At 43.1% G+C, this 16,399-nt stretch overlaps 1 protein-coding gene across 1 annotated transcript in view; it reads left to right on the top strand.

Moving 5' to 3' along the window:
* LOC144752541 (neuropeptide FF receptor 1-like) overlaps positions 1-16,157 on the top strand; it is a 197,106-nt gene extending 180,949 nt beyond the window's left edge. Inside the window, exon 3 of the mRNA XM_078640436.1 lies at positions 15,013-16,157. Within this exon, the coding sequence (XP_078496562.1) occupies positions 15,013-15,904 (892 nt within the window). The 3' untranslated portion in view covers positions 15,905-16,157. The remainder of the gene's footprint in view (positions 1-15,012) is intronic.
* The last annotated feature ends 242 nt before the right edge of the window (positions 16,158-16,399 follow it).

The raw sequence follows: 16,399 nt of genomic DNA on the forward strand, positions 1-16,399 counted from the left end.
AGTTAGTACAACTAACTATATATGGAATTTCAATGGTTTTGTGTGAGTAAAATAAGGTTTTTTAAATGCTAATTCCTAACTATATATGGTCTATAACCTATGGTTTTTTCAGTGAATATATATATATATATATATATATATATATATATATATATATATATATATATATATATATATATATATATATATAAACATACACGTGTGTGTGTGTGTGTGTGTAGTTTGTTTGTGCTCACCCTCCTGGGTAAAAACTGCAAAGCTGTGAAAATTGTTGGCAGATTCAGGTAGACCTCAAGTGGGAGATTCGCACAGAACTCGACGAAATACAAGAAAGCTGGTTACATGACCTGATGCCCACAACAGTAGGTCAGGGGTATCCTTGCAGGTGAGAGTCAACAATACTTTTGCCAATAAGAGAAATGTGAGACCCTGATGAATTGTTTTCATGCACTCTAAATCCAGTTATATCCACCCTTTTAACAAGAGGTCACCACACCCAATTATTGATTTGTTGCATTCAAAATATCACTATATGACTGTGTTCATCATTCATACTGCTGTTTTCTCAAGCCTTTTCATTTAGAGATGTTCATGATATTTTTCATGGGCCCACATAAGATATGCTATGTAACCGTTGTGTGAAGGAAACTAATTCAGTATTATTTTCCTTAGATGCATTATTTCTTACTTGTCCCTTTGTTAAAAGCATCTAGGTTATGTATGAGAAACAACACACAATCAGGAAGAGTAGGCATGTCAGTACTGTTATGATCAATAAATTTCCCTGCAATGTCTTTTTCAATAATTTCTTAATAGCCAAGATAGCCACTGTTTCAGGTTGCGGCAGCACAGGGGTGGGTGGATTAATAAACACATATTTACCCTTCCTCACAATTACAAATACAATGGCTCTTCTAGAGAATACTGCACCATTGGTTAGACAACCGCAACCGGTTTTGTGTAATTTGTAGCAAACTCCTCTATTCTAGTGGTATAAAAGTTACTTTTAGTTATCTGTTTTAAGAACTCCTCTACCCCAGTTGTATCAAAGTCCTGATCCCGATCAACCCCAAGAGAGTTCTCGATATCCCTAGCTACACTGTCCAATAATTCTTCCTCTGTCTGTGTGTTTTGGGGTAATAATTCTACTACCCCCAATCCTGAGGGGATGCAGTCACGTTGATTTATGTTGTCCAGAGAACTAAACGTGATGTGCAGTCAATGCCTTGGTGTTTGTGGATTTCTCCCATAATAATAATAATAATAATAATACAGCGTTTTATAGAGCGCGATCAGCTACCTCACGAGGAGGTGTCCCGGCGCTATAGAAACAGTGTTGTGACCGTGAGGTAGAAAGCTGGAGTCTAACGTGGTGTCTAATGTGGTTGGGCAAACAGCCAGGTTTTCAGCAAACGCTTGAAGCATGCTTCGGATGGGGCCTGTTGGAGAGCAGGGGGCAGCGAGTTCCATAATGTCGCCACATTGGCCGAGAAAGTGCGTCCACCTAACCAGGCTCTTTTCGCTCTAGGGGCTGCAATACGGACACTGTTGTTAGATCTAAGGGACCGGGCTTGGGTGTACCTTGGTAGTCTGGCTTTCAGGTAATTTGGGCAGTTGCCGAATAGAGATCTATAGGCCAAGGTAAGTGCTTTAAATTTTATTCTGCTTGCCACTGGTAACCAATGAAGGGAGAGGAGATGCGGAGAGATTGAGTGCTTGAAGGGAATCCTCATTAAAAGTCTCGCAGCCGCATTTTGGACCAGTTGAAGTGCTGTATAAGATACTTCGATAAGCCCAAATACAAACCCTTGGCGTAATCCAGCCTAGATGTAATTGTGGCGTGGATTACAGTTTTTCGGCAGCTAGCTGGTAAAAGTCGAAGAATCTTACGAAGATTCCTCAGCTTGCTCATGCAGCAACCTGCCACTTGCTGGATGTGTGAAACAAAGGACAACTTGTCGTCCCACCGGACTCCAAGATTTCTTGCTGAATGGCTGGGCGAGGGGGCGTGTCCCATCTCTGCCGGCCACCATAGATCAGATGGTGGAGGGGGGCTTTTGCCGAAAAAAATCACCTCTGTCTTGCTGGCATTAAGTTTTAGTTTATTGGTGTTCATCCAGCAGGCCACATCTTGTAGGCATCCCTTCAAACTCAGAAAGGATGCCTCTGACACTTCTGAATATGGGAACACCAACTGGGTGTCATCGGCGTATGAAATTGACTTGATCCCCCAGTTGGCAATCAGCGTGAAGAGTGGAGCAAGGTAAACATTAAATAAGAGTGGGCTCAAGGCTGAGCCCTGGGGGACACCACAGCTAAGGGCTTTAGGAGAAGAAGAGACATCCCTTAGCACCACCTTCTGAGTCCTTTGGGTCAGGTATGATTGTAGCCACTCCAAAGCCTGGCTCTGGATGCCCAACTCCGCCAATCGTAGCAGCAGAATATCGTGGTCGACCGTATCAAAGGCGGCCGACAGATCCAGGAGCACCAGCATGGCTGAATCTCCCGAATCCATCGACCACCTCACTGACTCGGCCACCTCAATTAGTGCTGTTTCAGTGCTAAAGCCGGGTTTAAAGCCTGATTGTGTCTCGTGTAATATTTTGTTTTGCTCAATAAATTGATTTAATTGGCGCTGGATAACTTTCTCAAGCATTTTACCTGGTGCTGCCAGGAGAGAAATCGGGCGAAGATTGTTGAGGTCCTTGGGGTCCCCGTTTGGTTTTTTCTTTAAGGGGAGAAGAGTAGCATGCTTCCAGATATTCGGGAATGTCCCAGAAGAAATGGACAAATTCCATATATGCTGAATAGTGGGGGCCACGAAGTCGGCTATGCGACTCCAAAGTTTAGGAGGGCATGGGTCGTCCGGCGAGCCCGATTTGCATCGACTGAGTTCTAGCTTAACCGTATTTAGGTCTATTGGATCAAATTGTGTCAAGATAGCGCGGTCCGATGTATTACCAGCTAGATCGGTTTTTTTCGTGATCTTCTCTGGACCAAAGGACTCATAGACTTTCTTAATTTTTGAGTCAAAGGAGTCAGAAATGCTGTTACAAAATGAGATCGACGGGAGAACTTCCCTCTCGACACTCATAGGTTTGAAGAAAGACTGTACTATTTTGAAGGTTTCTTTACTTGGGTGTTCAGCTTACTGAATAGAGTTCGCATAGAACTGTTTTTTGCTTTTCTGATAGCTTTATGCAATTTTTGGGATGCTTCATTATAGCAAGTCTTCTTTAGAGGTTCATAGTTTTTCCTCCATAGACGCTCCAGTCTTTTGCAATCTGATTTTTGCAGTCTGAGCTCCTGAGAGAACCAAGGAGCAGATGGAGAGTCTCGTTTAGATATAGCGGCCGTTGCCGGGGCAATGGATGTTACCATGTTGCCAATCGAGTCATTGAGTAGCTGGGCATCAGTATCCACATTGGAGGTGAGGGTCGGAGGGTTCTGAGCAAGAGCTTGACCCATAATGTCGGGGACTAGTTTGCTCCATTGTCTTTTCATGAAAGAGCACTTGCTAGACACAGGTTTATCAACTGTTACTTTAATTAGGAATGGTATCAGAAAATGGTCTGACCATATTAGAGGTAGCGGTGTATCTGCCGACACGTTTAAGATGTTGGAAATTATTAGGTCAAGCGTGTGGCCCGCTCTGTGTGTGGGGTCCTTATTGATGAGTTTGAGGTTAGCTGAGATCAGTGTAGACCTCAGTAAATCTGCTGAGGGACAATCTGCCCTGTCCATATGAATATTAAAGTCCCCGACGACAAGAAACTGAGGGTGAAGGAGGGAGCTTTGGATGATGATATCCATCAGAGTAGTGAGGTTGGGCTCCTTCCCCCCCGGAGGGCGGTAAATAACTAGTCCCGCTAGGGATAGCTGAGATCCCACCTGAAAGCAGAAGTGTAGTCCCTCTAGACCCTGAATGCACGTGGGGGCAGAGGAGGTGAGTGTGAGCTGTTCTTTAAATATAACTGCCACTCCCCCCCTCTTTTATCACCTAGTCGATTGGAGAAACAAATTTTATACCCAGAGGGGATAGCCAGTGCAATGGCAGTCATGTTATCGTCGTTGAGCCAGGTTTCTGTTTGAAACAGTATATCCCACTGGTGCCCTTCCAACAGCAGCCATATATCATCTGCATGCTTTGCAAGGGATCTACAGTTCACAAGTCCCGCGCTAAGGTCTTTACTGATCGGTGGCTTGGATTTAATAGATCCTACAGCCCTTATACCGACCGGTATACCTAATTGTAACCCACATGTCCTACCGGTATAGGGGAAAGTGGAGGACCCAAGATCGGTACTGTGAGCACAGGTGTCAGCCAAGGTATTTAGAGACCATAGGTTATCCCACGACCAGACAATTCTATCTTTATGTGCAATCTCACCGCCAGTGTGTCCGGCCCCGGTCGCGGTCTGGTCGCGGACGGGCGCAGACGGGCTTACCTTGGGCGAGCCTTTGGCGCGCAAACGGCGCGCTCGCTGCGCTCGCCCGCTGCGCGACCGGAATATGCACATAATTTATACCGTTGCAGGGGGGGTGGAGTCGGCTTGGGGGCGTGGCCTAAACAGGGGGCGTGGCCTCAGCTCGTGGCGAGGGCGCGAAGGAGTGATGGAGTTTGCCGTGCTGCGTCAGCGCTGCTCCGCTGTGACTGCTTACTAGCTTCAAGTGAGTGAGATTAAAACTACACAAGTAATCTGTGACAGTTTACATTTTAAAACCACAATTAAATCTGTGACACTCAAAAGTTTAAAAAAGGTGCCTCGCTCCCGGCTTCCGCCTCAGGAGCACAACTCTGGGATCTGTCTGGTGCCCAGAATCGGCGTCTTTGTAGTGGTCGGCTTGGGGGCGTGGCCTAAACAGGGGGCGTGGCCTCAGCTCGTGGCGAGGGCGCGAAGGAGTGATGGAGTTGGCCGTGCAGCGTCAGCGCTGCTCCGCTGTGACTGCTTGCTAGCTTCAAGTGAGTGAGATTAAAACTACACAAGTAATCTGTGACAGTTTAAATTTTAAAACCACAATTAAATCTGTGACACTCAAAAGTTTAAAAAAGGTGCCTCGCTCCCGGCTTCCGCCTCAGGAGCACAACTCTGGGATCTGCCTGGCGCCCAGAATCGGCGTCTTTGTAGTGGTCGGCTTGGGGGCGTGGCCTAAACAGGGGGCGTGGCCTCAGCTCGTGGCGAGGGCGCGAAGGAGTGATGGAGTTTGCCGTGCAGCGTCAGCGCTGCTCCGCTGTGACTGCTTGCTAGCTTCAAGTGAGTGAGATTAAAACTACACAAGTAATCTGTGACAGTTTAAATTTTAAAACCACAATTAAATCTGTGACACTCAAAAGTTTAAAAAAGGTGCCTCGCTCCCGGCTTCCGCCTCAGGAGCACAACTCTTTATTTGCTATATGTATATATATATATGTGCTATCAGATTGGGCTAATGTAGGTGTATCCTGTGGTCAGTGCCTTTGGAGAGGGCTACAACCTGACTGTTATAAAGATGGATAATTAGTTTGGGTATCTGCCGCTGTGATTGATCACTTGCTGACTGTTGAGACATTTGCCTAGCTCAGTCAATCTTTACAATTACTTTGTCTAAATCAAAACAATGGCACTTTTACCAGACACAAAGCTATCACAGATTTCTATTTAAAATGTCCTCTTCAGTCCTTAAGGGGTTCTGACACTTGTGCTGATGTCTGCATTATGTCGGTGTCTAATAGTGATATCGCTGTGAGCTGTGGTGTTCTTTTCAGATGGGATGTATATATCCTGTCCTGATGGTTAGTGCATTTGAAATCTATCGTTACTGGAATGATATGCATTTTTCCTATGTTGTTTTAGTGTTTGACCCATACTCAGTTATCAAGTATACACAGCATATGTGATGGTAAAGATTGTAATCCTGATCTGACAATGCCCATATAATCAAACAACTCAAACCCACCTTTTTCCTCCAAATACACTCTGTCAGGCTAGTCCAAACAAATGATATGTCCAGTAGTCTATCTTTAAAAATAAGTGTTTATTTGTTATTGGGCCTATAGTATGCTTAATAGGAGCGAACATGGGGCTGGACACCAGAACATTAGTGAATCCAATACTGTCCTAAGTAGCATGTCATCCCGAAAAACTAAAAACATTTTCTTAGAATCATCATCAAATAGCTGGTCAGGCAGTATTTCCTTGACTGTTTTACCTAGTACAGTGAATATAATAATGCCCATAGGCAGTGGTTATGATCACAGGCAGCTATCGTGCCATAGGTCTGTGTATTTTCTACGGCCTCTATTTGTAATAGCAATTCGCTGTCAGGTATCCAACAATCCTGTCCTTGTCATCAAGAAAGAAAATTCTTGGGTAACTGAACTTTCCTTCCCAAAAGCTTGAGTGTTTCTGCTACTATTGTGTATATCACTGTGGTAAATGCCTCTATGTTAGTAGGTCGTGCTCTCATTTTGTCTCCAATATCTACTGTTCCAGTCATGATCCTGGAAGGACGAACTTCAGGGGTGATACAAATCATATTGCTGTCAGGCTCAAACCTAATAGTCATGTTTAGCTGGCCCTTAAGATCTCTCTCTAATAAAGTGACAAGGACAGTAGGAGAAAATAGTAACCAACCATAAACATACTCTCCCCCTATCTCCTTCTCTATCTGCTTAGTTAATGGAACCCTCATTGCCACCCCAGAGAACCCTTGTGCGTCCATTTCTTTTTCGTTCTGTTGAGGAATTGGGTGGCTGCATTGACTGAGCCATGGGATACCCAATCTCTGGCCTATCAGAATACATTCTCTTCAACGATCCCAGACTAATGTCCAAACCAATTTAAATAGGGACCCATCACACCTGGTTTCAGTAAGGGTGACATTCCTCACTCCAGCCTTATGGAAGACAGTGTCTCTCTCATCTCCTATGAGGGAGCTAACTAAACTCTTTATTTCCCCTACAGCCAGGGTGGTGCCTTTGGTTTGTTTTTCAAAGGTCCTAACCCACTTCCCTGCTCCCTCTGTAAGCACTTGTAGCAGCTTTTTTTGGGGGTTTTCCTTATCCATTTGTGGCCATGGAACATAATGAGGTGCTCCAGGTTCCTTACGTATCAGGGGCATCTGGCTCACTGGGGTGAAGGAATGTTGAAGATTATGCTGTCTGGCATATTTTTGTCCTATGCACAGACTCTGCCACATATAGGGATAATCCCAATCTAAATCTCCCTCACTGTAGAGTATACAATCCTCAGCATTTGCCATGTCATGTGGATTGAAAAACCATTCTCTTGGCCATGGGCTCATCTGTGGATCTAGGCCTTCAGTTCACCCTGCTAAATTATCTGGATAGGGTACAACATCATAACAAATGTTTTCTCTATGGGCAACTATCTCATTGGGGATGAGATCATAGCCACATAGAGCCGACTGACACTCAACTGTGGTATTGATTTACCACATAACACCAATCCCTCAGTAACCTCACAAGATCCCCTTTGGAGATATGGCTGACCATGTGTTTTCTGAAATCATAAATGCTCGAGCTCTGCCGCTCGTGGTCTCCTAGTATTAGGGAAAGTGCCCTGCTCTCCTTCTCTAGTTGTCTTTATAAACATATTAGTGTGACTGGGTGATTTTTCCCAATGAACATGGTCAATCAGGGGCCTCTCTTTAAAGCAAATGTTGGAAGTGCGGTGTCTAGCCTCCTGAGATTGAAGTATTTCACCATGTCATCTGTGTACCTATGAATTGGTTCTATTCTGTTCACCATCCTCCCAAAATTTCCCTGAAAGTGTTCTTATATATCATCACAAAGTCCTTCTCTCCCTGAGTCTCTCTCATCTTTTCTATTTTAACTTTGTGACAACCAATTCTGAATGTCCTCTGGTGTAATTATAATGTATCTTTTCTCCTTTTGCCAAGGTGGCAAATCATCCACAGTCCTTTTCAACGTCCTCAACTTTTTCTCAAGGTACCGGCCATCGGGTCATACCAACAGCCATATCTGTATCATCATTCCACCTTGCATCATCTACGCCTATTTGTTGTGGTGTAGACAACCCTCCTTTGAGTACCCTTCCTGTTATATCGCTTTTCTGTAACAAATGTGACATCACTGAAGAGAAATGTGACAGGTCGTCATCATCTCCTAGACCCTGCCCTTCTTCTCTAACCTCCTGGGGAGAGACCCGATCTACATGTAATGCTTCCAATTGTCCTGTAAACTAAGAGTCACCTACCCTTGTTTGTTTTTGGGAAATGTTTGTGTGTTTCGGCTATGGTGACTGTAGGGCAATACTAAGGTGTTCCTTTGGAGATAGTGGAGGAGTCTCAAATCCCACCACAGCTTCCAGCTTCCTGTAACTGCGCTAATGGATAAATACCAGGTACCTTAGAAGAGTTACTTGTAGGGTCATTAGGGGGGTGGTGGAGCTGACAAGGTAAAGGTGTGCCAGTATTTAAAACGTTTTAGGCTTCTCACAAAAGACTCGCCACAAGGCCAAGGTGACTTCTCGCTTCAGTAACTAAACCCCTATATATTTATTTTTAAGGTACACAGTAGAATGTTCTAATATTTTATCATCAAATGTGCCTCCCTTTGAATGAAGCGTGTGTTTCTGGGTGGCCTTAAACCACTCTTTACAATAGTTATGTAACCTTTTCTGATCTCGAGGAAAGGTTTTTTTTATATACGGAGTCTCCATAGTCCCCATATTTCTATAATAATTGCTTTGCTTTTTATCTATTCACTGTTCCTTTCCTAAAGTGTTACACTATCTTTCACAAGATAGGGAATCTGTCAATTTATGTCTTAGTTATACATTATGCATCATAACATTATAAAGCAACATTACTCTGTGGCCACAATTTTATTTACATGCATATACACACATTCATCACTAACATATTAAAAATATAAACACTTTAACTATTTCTAAAATGAATTGCAGTTTTTTATAACGCTAACCTTTAAACTAGTTTGGTAGCTATTGGTCACTTCCCAGCTGCACTTACGAGAGGACAACCCTCAAACCATGTGCTTCAGAGGCCATAGAGTGACTTCCAGACATTACGCCTAGGTAGCAATTCAAGTGTTCAGTTCCTACTGGATGTAAAGTTTAGTGACAGTGGCCTTTAAACCTTTTCTCTACATCAAAATATTTAAACACATATAGGACTCCCAACTTCAAATTACCCACATTTGACCACTTCCAACTGTATATTGCAAAAACCTCTCTTTCGACTATGTAGTGCCTTAACCTAATATTATGTAATGTTATACACAATCTTGCATGCAGTAACCCATTTCATCCATGTTTATAATTGCCAAAGAAAAAAGTTATATCATGTACAAACATGGAATGGAGTCTGTGATGTCCTCAACCTATAGACAGAAATCTTTGAGTCCTACCTGTCCACCATGAATAGGCAGAACTTTAGGTAACTCAGTGTTGGCTTACCTTGTGATAAATGCGCTATACTCTATGCAACAGGGGGTAGGTGGTGTTCCGGTGACAGCAGTTGTCCGAGGGCAAATATGACTCCTATCTGGCTCCCCAAATGTTGGGTGGAAAACTGGAAAAAGAAAAGACAAGACTTTTCTTGGCAAGACAAAAGTAAGTTTACTTATTATGGCTGGGAGTCAGTCACCTCTGTAGAGGTGGAAAAGCTGAGCTCAATTTGCTGCTTGCAGGCAGCTGCTTACATAGGTGAAAAAGTGATGATCTAAACACAATTGTCTCAAAAAGCCAATAACAAGTCAAAGAACACGTAAGTTAATTCTATACTTTTACAGATACATCCCACCGCCTGTGTCCGTTAAAGTGGCAACCTTTTTCTCTACATTCTCTTTATCATAGTTCTAACAAAGCTTTAGTGAAACAGTAACCTTCTTTCCCCGTGTGTGTTTATTTTCATTACTCTGTTCCCAAGGCTTCTTATCCGAATTGGTATGATTTAGACAAAAGTCACCTTTGACCAACATTTTCTGAACAACGTCTCAACAATGAGAATGGACTCTGCTTATATGCTGTGATTATATTCTCTTCAAGGCTTGTAACCATGTTTTTCTATTTAACTAAAAACCTGCCAAACGTGTGTTTCTGCTTTCTGGAGAACTATAACCTACATTGCATTTTTATAAAACCAAGGCATATATTGCTCTTTAACAATGTATCGATTTGCATCGCTCTTTACTAATGTCTACAGTAACACGATTTCCTTGCATTTAATTTTCTCCTAAAAACTTCAATTTGGCACAATTGAACTGCTGGTTGGATACTTTTGACTGAGGTCCCCCAGTGTCCAATGTCTCTTTTGGTGCCCGAAGAACCACATGAGTACATGTATAAGGTCCTCAGGTCCACAAAGAGGCCTTAGAGACTTTCAGGGTAATGATCAGAGGCCATCAGCAAAGTCCAGCTGTCACTGGTCACCTGGGTACTTTAGAAAAAAGGCCTCTTCAGGTTTGCCACACAGGAGGTAAGTCAGCCGACCTTTAGAGTCCACGTCTTTGTTCTTGGTACAAGGGGGTGCATTTTCAGTTCTTTATGACTCCCCTAAGATCACAGATAGCAGGTCAAATTCTCTTTTGTTCTTCCAGAGGTAGAGAAAGTGTTCTGAAAAGGGTGCCTTAGAGCATCACATTTATGATTTGGCACACGCTAATCCATTGAGTGACTCCTGGTCACTCCCTCACCAATGGGGTAAAAGCTTATGGGGGCAATCCTACCCACTTTTCAGTGGTTCCTGTTCACTTTATGTCAGACAGGCACAAAATATGATGTGCCAGGTTACTTTCAAGATGTTGAAAGACTTCAGTCACACTAAACATGGGCTCTGGGAGGTGGGAGTGTCATAGGGAAATCACCAATGTCCTCCCACATCTAACACTAAATTCCAATTGTAGCAGGTTTTGGATCCACAACAAGCAAAGAGACAGACGTATATGAAAAAGCATGGTTCCCTAATGCCAGACAGGAAATACACAATAATTGTTCTCTTCTCCTGTTTGATCCTTTAGAGAGCGCAAAGGTTTTACATGTGCTTCTGTCAGAACTGTCAGGCAGGATTTGATACTGCTGTGCCAACAGGGTATCCGCAGCTGAATTTTTGTGTAGCTCCTGGGATGAATTTGACACCTCGTTCACACCTAAATCATGCCACGTGCAGGCTAGAAGTTAGTGGTAAGTTAATGCAAATTAGCCTACAGGGGCTCCAGACAGGGTAAAGATAACCTTCTAAAAGTTACCTTTCCATAATATTTATTAGAAGTCTGACTTCACCATTTAATAGGATTTTCTATCACTATTAAAAATAATGATTTAATAATTCTTCTAGTTTGTCTATTTCCTGAGACTTGACACTATTATTTTAATCAGTACTCTGGTTTTCTACATATGACAGCTATGCCTGCCACACTGAGAGTAGCTTGTTGGGCCTTGTCACTATAGGGACATGGTAATATTAATTTTCTACATGTCCCACTGAAAAGTGTGCACCCTGCTATGTCGCACTGCAGGTATTACACTGCAGCAGTCAGGTTACACCGGGTACGCCTGTAGCCATGTTTTCATTTACACTGTAGTTAATGGCACAATAGATGCTTCAGTCTACAGATGGCCTTTAACTTCCTGGCCCTGGGTGCATTTTTTACACCATATACCAAGGACGGACAGGTAAATTAAATGCAACAATATGAAATAAGCCAATTTAACCTTATTTAAAGGGGGACAGCAGGCCCTTTACTCCTTGTCAGTAGGGATAAAGTGCACATTGTTCAAAGTCAGCAATATTGAGCCCAGAAAAATGCAGAACATCAGGGATGGCCAAGGAGTAAATGCAGATTTCCTACAATGGTGCATACAAGTGCCAAATTAACACTGGGCAATGAGGCTAATTAGAGCCAAATTAGCATAAATCACTACTGTATAGTAATGACAAAGTAACATTAGGCAATGAGGCTTAGAAGTGCCCTATTAACACTAGCCAATGACGAATACCTCTGCCAAATTAACACTAGGCATTTAGATTTAGTAGTCACAGATGAAAACTAGCCAATGTGGCATATTAGTGCTAAATTAACTCTGTGCAATACGGCATGGTAATGACAACTTAATTCTAGTCAATGAGGCTTAATATTGGCAGATTAACACTAGCCAATGATGCATAGTAGTGCAAAGTAACACTAGTCAACAAGGCTTAATAGTCCCAAATCAACACTAGCCAATTATGCATAATACTGCCTTATTAACACTAGGCTATGATGTTTAGCAATGCCAGATTAACACTATTCACCAAGGCATAACAGTGTATAATTAAGACTAGGCATTGAGGACAAATTTCAACAAAACTAAATAATAGGAAAAAATAAAAGATAGCAAAGTCTACCAGTGGCCCTGTGCTGACAAAATTCCCTTTTGTATGCTGTTTTGGCTCCCTGTGGACATTTTATTCATGGATGTTTGAATTTTTTGTGCACATATTTAAACCTGGTTAGCACAAACATAAAAGACCTTTACAATAGATTTCAGAATTCAATTTCAAATGTTAATGGCAGCATTGCTATAGATGCTGTTATTGTGCAGCCCTTTTCTCCTTCTAAGTATTGTTGTTCATTTAATGCATGTAAAGGTCAGATTGTTCAGTCAATGTGTTTATAACATTCAAAAGAGGGCATAGAAGTGAGAAAATGTCAGTATATACTTAAAGCTGTAATCGTGTTTCTGACCAAGAGTGCTCTTTTCTTTTAGCAGGTTTACATCAGTCCCTTTTCTAGTGCGATCTATTTAACTGAATATTAAAGAGACTTGCATCTTATGTGCTATATACGTAATATGCTTGCTCTTCTTCTCTGACAAATATTTACTGTTTTAGGATAGTTGGTTAATTGCATTGGTTCATAGACTGAACATAATCCTTACTATTGTTATTATGTAATGTGACACAGGAGCCATGCACCATTGTACTACTTCTATACCTGTGGGTTTTGTAAATGTAGCCCTTTTGTTTTCAAAGTCACTGCCAATGTGTAGCCCGGTATATATGATTTTGGTGTGATTTGGCATTTGTTCTTGGAATCTTGTCACCCAATCCATTCATCATACATCCCCTTGTTCAATCATGCATGCACCAATCACTCGCCCCTTTGCCGATTCATACACTCATCCTTCTACTTATTCACCCATTGAGTCATTTTGGCATTTGACCAGTCAGCGTCACCTATCCACCATTCACTCACCCATTGGCTCGCATTCATCCAGTCACCCATTAACTAAACCAAACACTCAGGGCCTCATTTATGGGAAGTTGTTTATCGCTGCGTGAAAGCAGCGATGCACCACTTCTCAGTGCGCCCTCCTTGCAACACCAATGATGCGTCACATTTACAGTATGACGCATCATGTCGCAAGGAATGACAGATGAATATGAGACGTTATTTTGCATGCCATTACTTTGCATGCTATTACTATGTGGTTATTACTTAGCAATAACCATTACTATGCAAGTTTTTACTTTGCATACCATTACATTGAAATTGTTAATGTCTGCAAAGTAAAAACTTGCCAAGTGATAAAAATGGTATACGGAATAACGTGTCATACTAAAAAATTTTTTTTTAAATACACTACAATAAATAATAAATAGAAATACACTACCCTGCACATCTCAACACTATAACACTAAAGCACTACACTACCCTACACTACTGAAACACTACCTTAATCCCTAAACCACTACCCCCTGCACTAACATACACATTCCCCTACTCCGGTCCCTACACTCATTCACTACCCATCACAATCCCCCAACACTACACTAAACACTAAAACAGTAAACTACACTACACTAACCCCACAACACTGCCCTAAACCCTAAAACACTACCCCCAGCACGACCCAGCCCCTAGCCCCAGTCCTGTCCCTACTCCCAAACACTACCCATCACAACCCCCCAACACTACACTAAACACTAAACCACTATCCTACACTACACTAACCCCACAACACTGCCCTAAACCCTAAAACACTATCCCAGGCACGACCCTGCCCCTACCCTCAGTCCTGTCCCTACACTGAAACACTACCCTGCACGAAAACCCAACACTACACTAAACCCTAAAATACTACCCTACACTAAACTAACACCACAACACTACCCTAAACGTCAAAACACTACCCCCTGCACGACCCTGACCCTACCCTCAGTTCGTTCCCTACTCCCAAACACTACCCTTTACGAACCCCTACACTACCCTACACCCAAATACACCACTCTACACTACACCTACACAACTGTTTACACAGAACCACTTACCCCTCTCTCCTCTGGGATCACCTTCCACTGCTCCAGCTTCCTGCGTCTTCAGGGTCGTACTACGTTCTTTAGAAAGTGAAGCGCCATGTGTAAGGGCCTGAGTCACCCTTACGCCTGCCATGAGGCAGGCATAAGGTTTTGACGCATTGGCGTCCCAGAAGTGGCACAGCGAAATCTCATAGATTTCACTGCGCCACTCCTATGACCCATTCTTGCAGGGGAACGCCCACCCTGCATACACTATACCTGATGCAGGTATAATGTAGCGCAGGGGTTTACGAAGTGACACATCTGCCTAGATGCGTCACTTCGTAAATATGGTGCAACGTGGCGCATATTTTACGCTGCTGCTGCGTCACAAAAAGTGACGCAAAGGTGGCGCAAAAGTGATGCAGGGGCTCATAAATAAGCCCCTCAGTATTTGCTAATCTGTAAAGAAGCACCCCATTCAAATTGCCGGACCTATTAGCTTTACCAGGCTATGCGTAGAATAAAACATGCAACAAAAAGTAATGGTTAAGAAGATCACAGGAAGTAAACCACAGTTGGGGGACGAGATGTACTGCAAAATTAAAAGAGAAGAAAAAATGCACATGCCTGAAATTTAAATTTATTCAGCTTGTAAACCCTTGCTGCCTATTTCAAGTACCCCATTTTCACCAATTGATTAATGCTTCTTTGTGTGTTTCTCTTTTTTCTTCCTCGTATGTTCTCCAGGTTTCGCTGCATTGTCTACCCTTTCAGACAGAAACTGACCCTGAGAAAGGCGATTGTTACCATCATCATCATATGGGTGCTGGCCCTCATCATCATGTGCCCCTCCGCCGTCACTCTCACGGTCACCAGGGACGAGTATCACTTCATGGTGGACGACTACAACAACTCCTATCCACTCTACTCCTGCTGGGAGGCTTGGCCTGACAAGGAAATGCGGAAGATCTACACCACCGTCCTCTTTTCTCACATCTACCTTGCCCCCCTCACGTTGATCGTCATCATGTATGCACGGATAGCTTTCAAGCTGTTCAAGTCCTCGGCACCCATCAGGGGCTCGCAGACGGAAGAGAACGAGGGGAGAAGGGTTTCCAAGAGGAAGGTGAAGGTCATCAACATGCTCATCATCGTCGCATTGTTCTTCACTCTCTCCTGGCTGCCTCTGTGGACCCTGATGTTGTTGACCGACTACGGAAAGCTCAGCGACCAGCAGCTCAATCTCATCGCTGTTTACATCTTCCCATTTGCTCATTGGTTGGCCTTCTTCAACAGCTCAGTGAACCCTATAGTGTATGGTTATTTCAACGAGAACTTCCGCAGGGGATTCCAAGAGGCTTTCAAGGTTCAGTTCTGCTCCACAAAAAGAGTCCACAGGCAAACCTATTCTGAGTCAAACCACCACAGGATGGTCTTTGGGGTGCGCAACCGTGTTTTTGTGGAAGAGATGCCCAATGAGTCTGCTGCGCCTTCTGATGCTGGACCAAGTACCTCGACGAAGAGCGGACTCTTTTCCCTGAGGAGTGGGAGGGTTGCTCACCATGGTCTGGTGGTCGAGGACTTGGACAATAAAGGGTGCTCTCACAACACTGTCAGCATCCCTGCATGGGATATTTAAAACATAGGACTTTCCGACTCTCTTCTGTAGATTCAATTGTTTACAGGAAACGTCAGTATAAGCTAACAGAGGATTGTGCGTAAAGGGCTCAATCAATCAAAAAGTGTTATTTGTGTTTACATCGATAACTGTTTGTGAACAGACAGAGCTAATCAGGACAAACACAATTCAAAGGCGGTATAGAGAATCCACACCGTTAAAGTATAAGAGACTTCCAACATGTCCCTAGAAGGTCTAGTATGATGAGGAAATGCAGGGTAATTTCCTCAGGCGTTTGCTATATCCTGTTTTTTTCCTATTTTTATTTAGGTAAATACATTGTTTAATGGACCAGACCAGGACTGACCAGAAGAACTTCAAGCCACTTTAACTTCTTGTATCCAAGATTACAGAGAGTACAAAATACATGAACTGTGGTCAACAGACTGTATGTCCGATTCCATAGGACATTCCGCAACAGTGTCTGCCTGGTAATGCCATTTCATGCTAGACCCT

Source organism: Lissotriton helveticus, chromosome 5_1, assembly GCF_964261635.1.
Source record: "Lissotriton helveticus chromosome 5_1, aLisHel1.1, whole genome shotgun sequence".
Taxonomy (NCBI): Eukaryota; Metazoa; Chordata; class Amphibia; order Caudata; family Salamandridae; genus Lissotriton; species Lissotriton helveticus.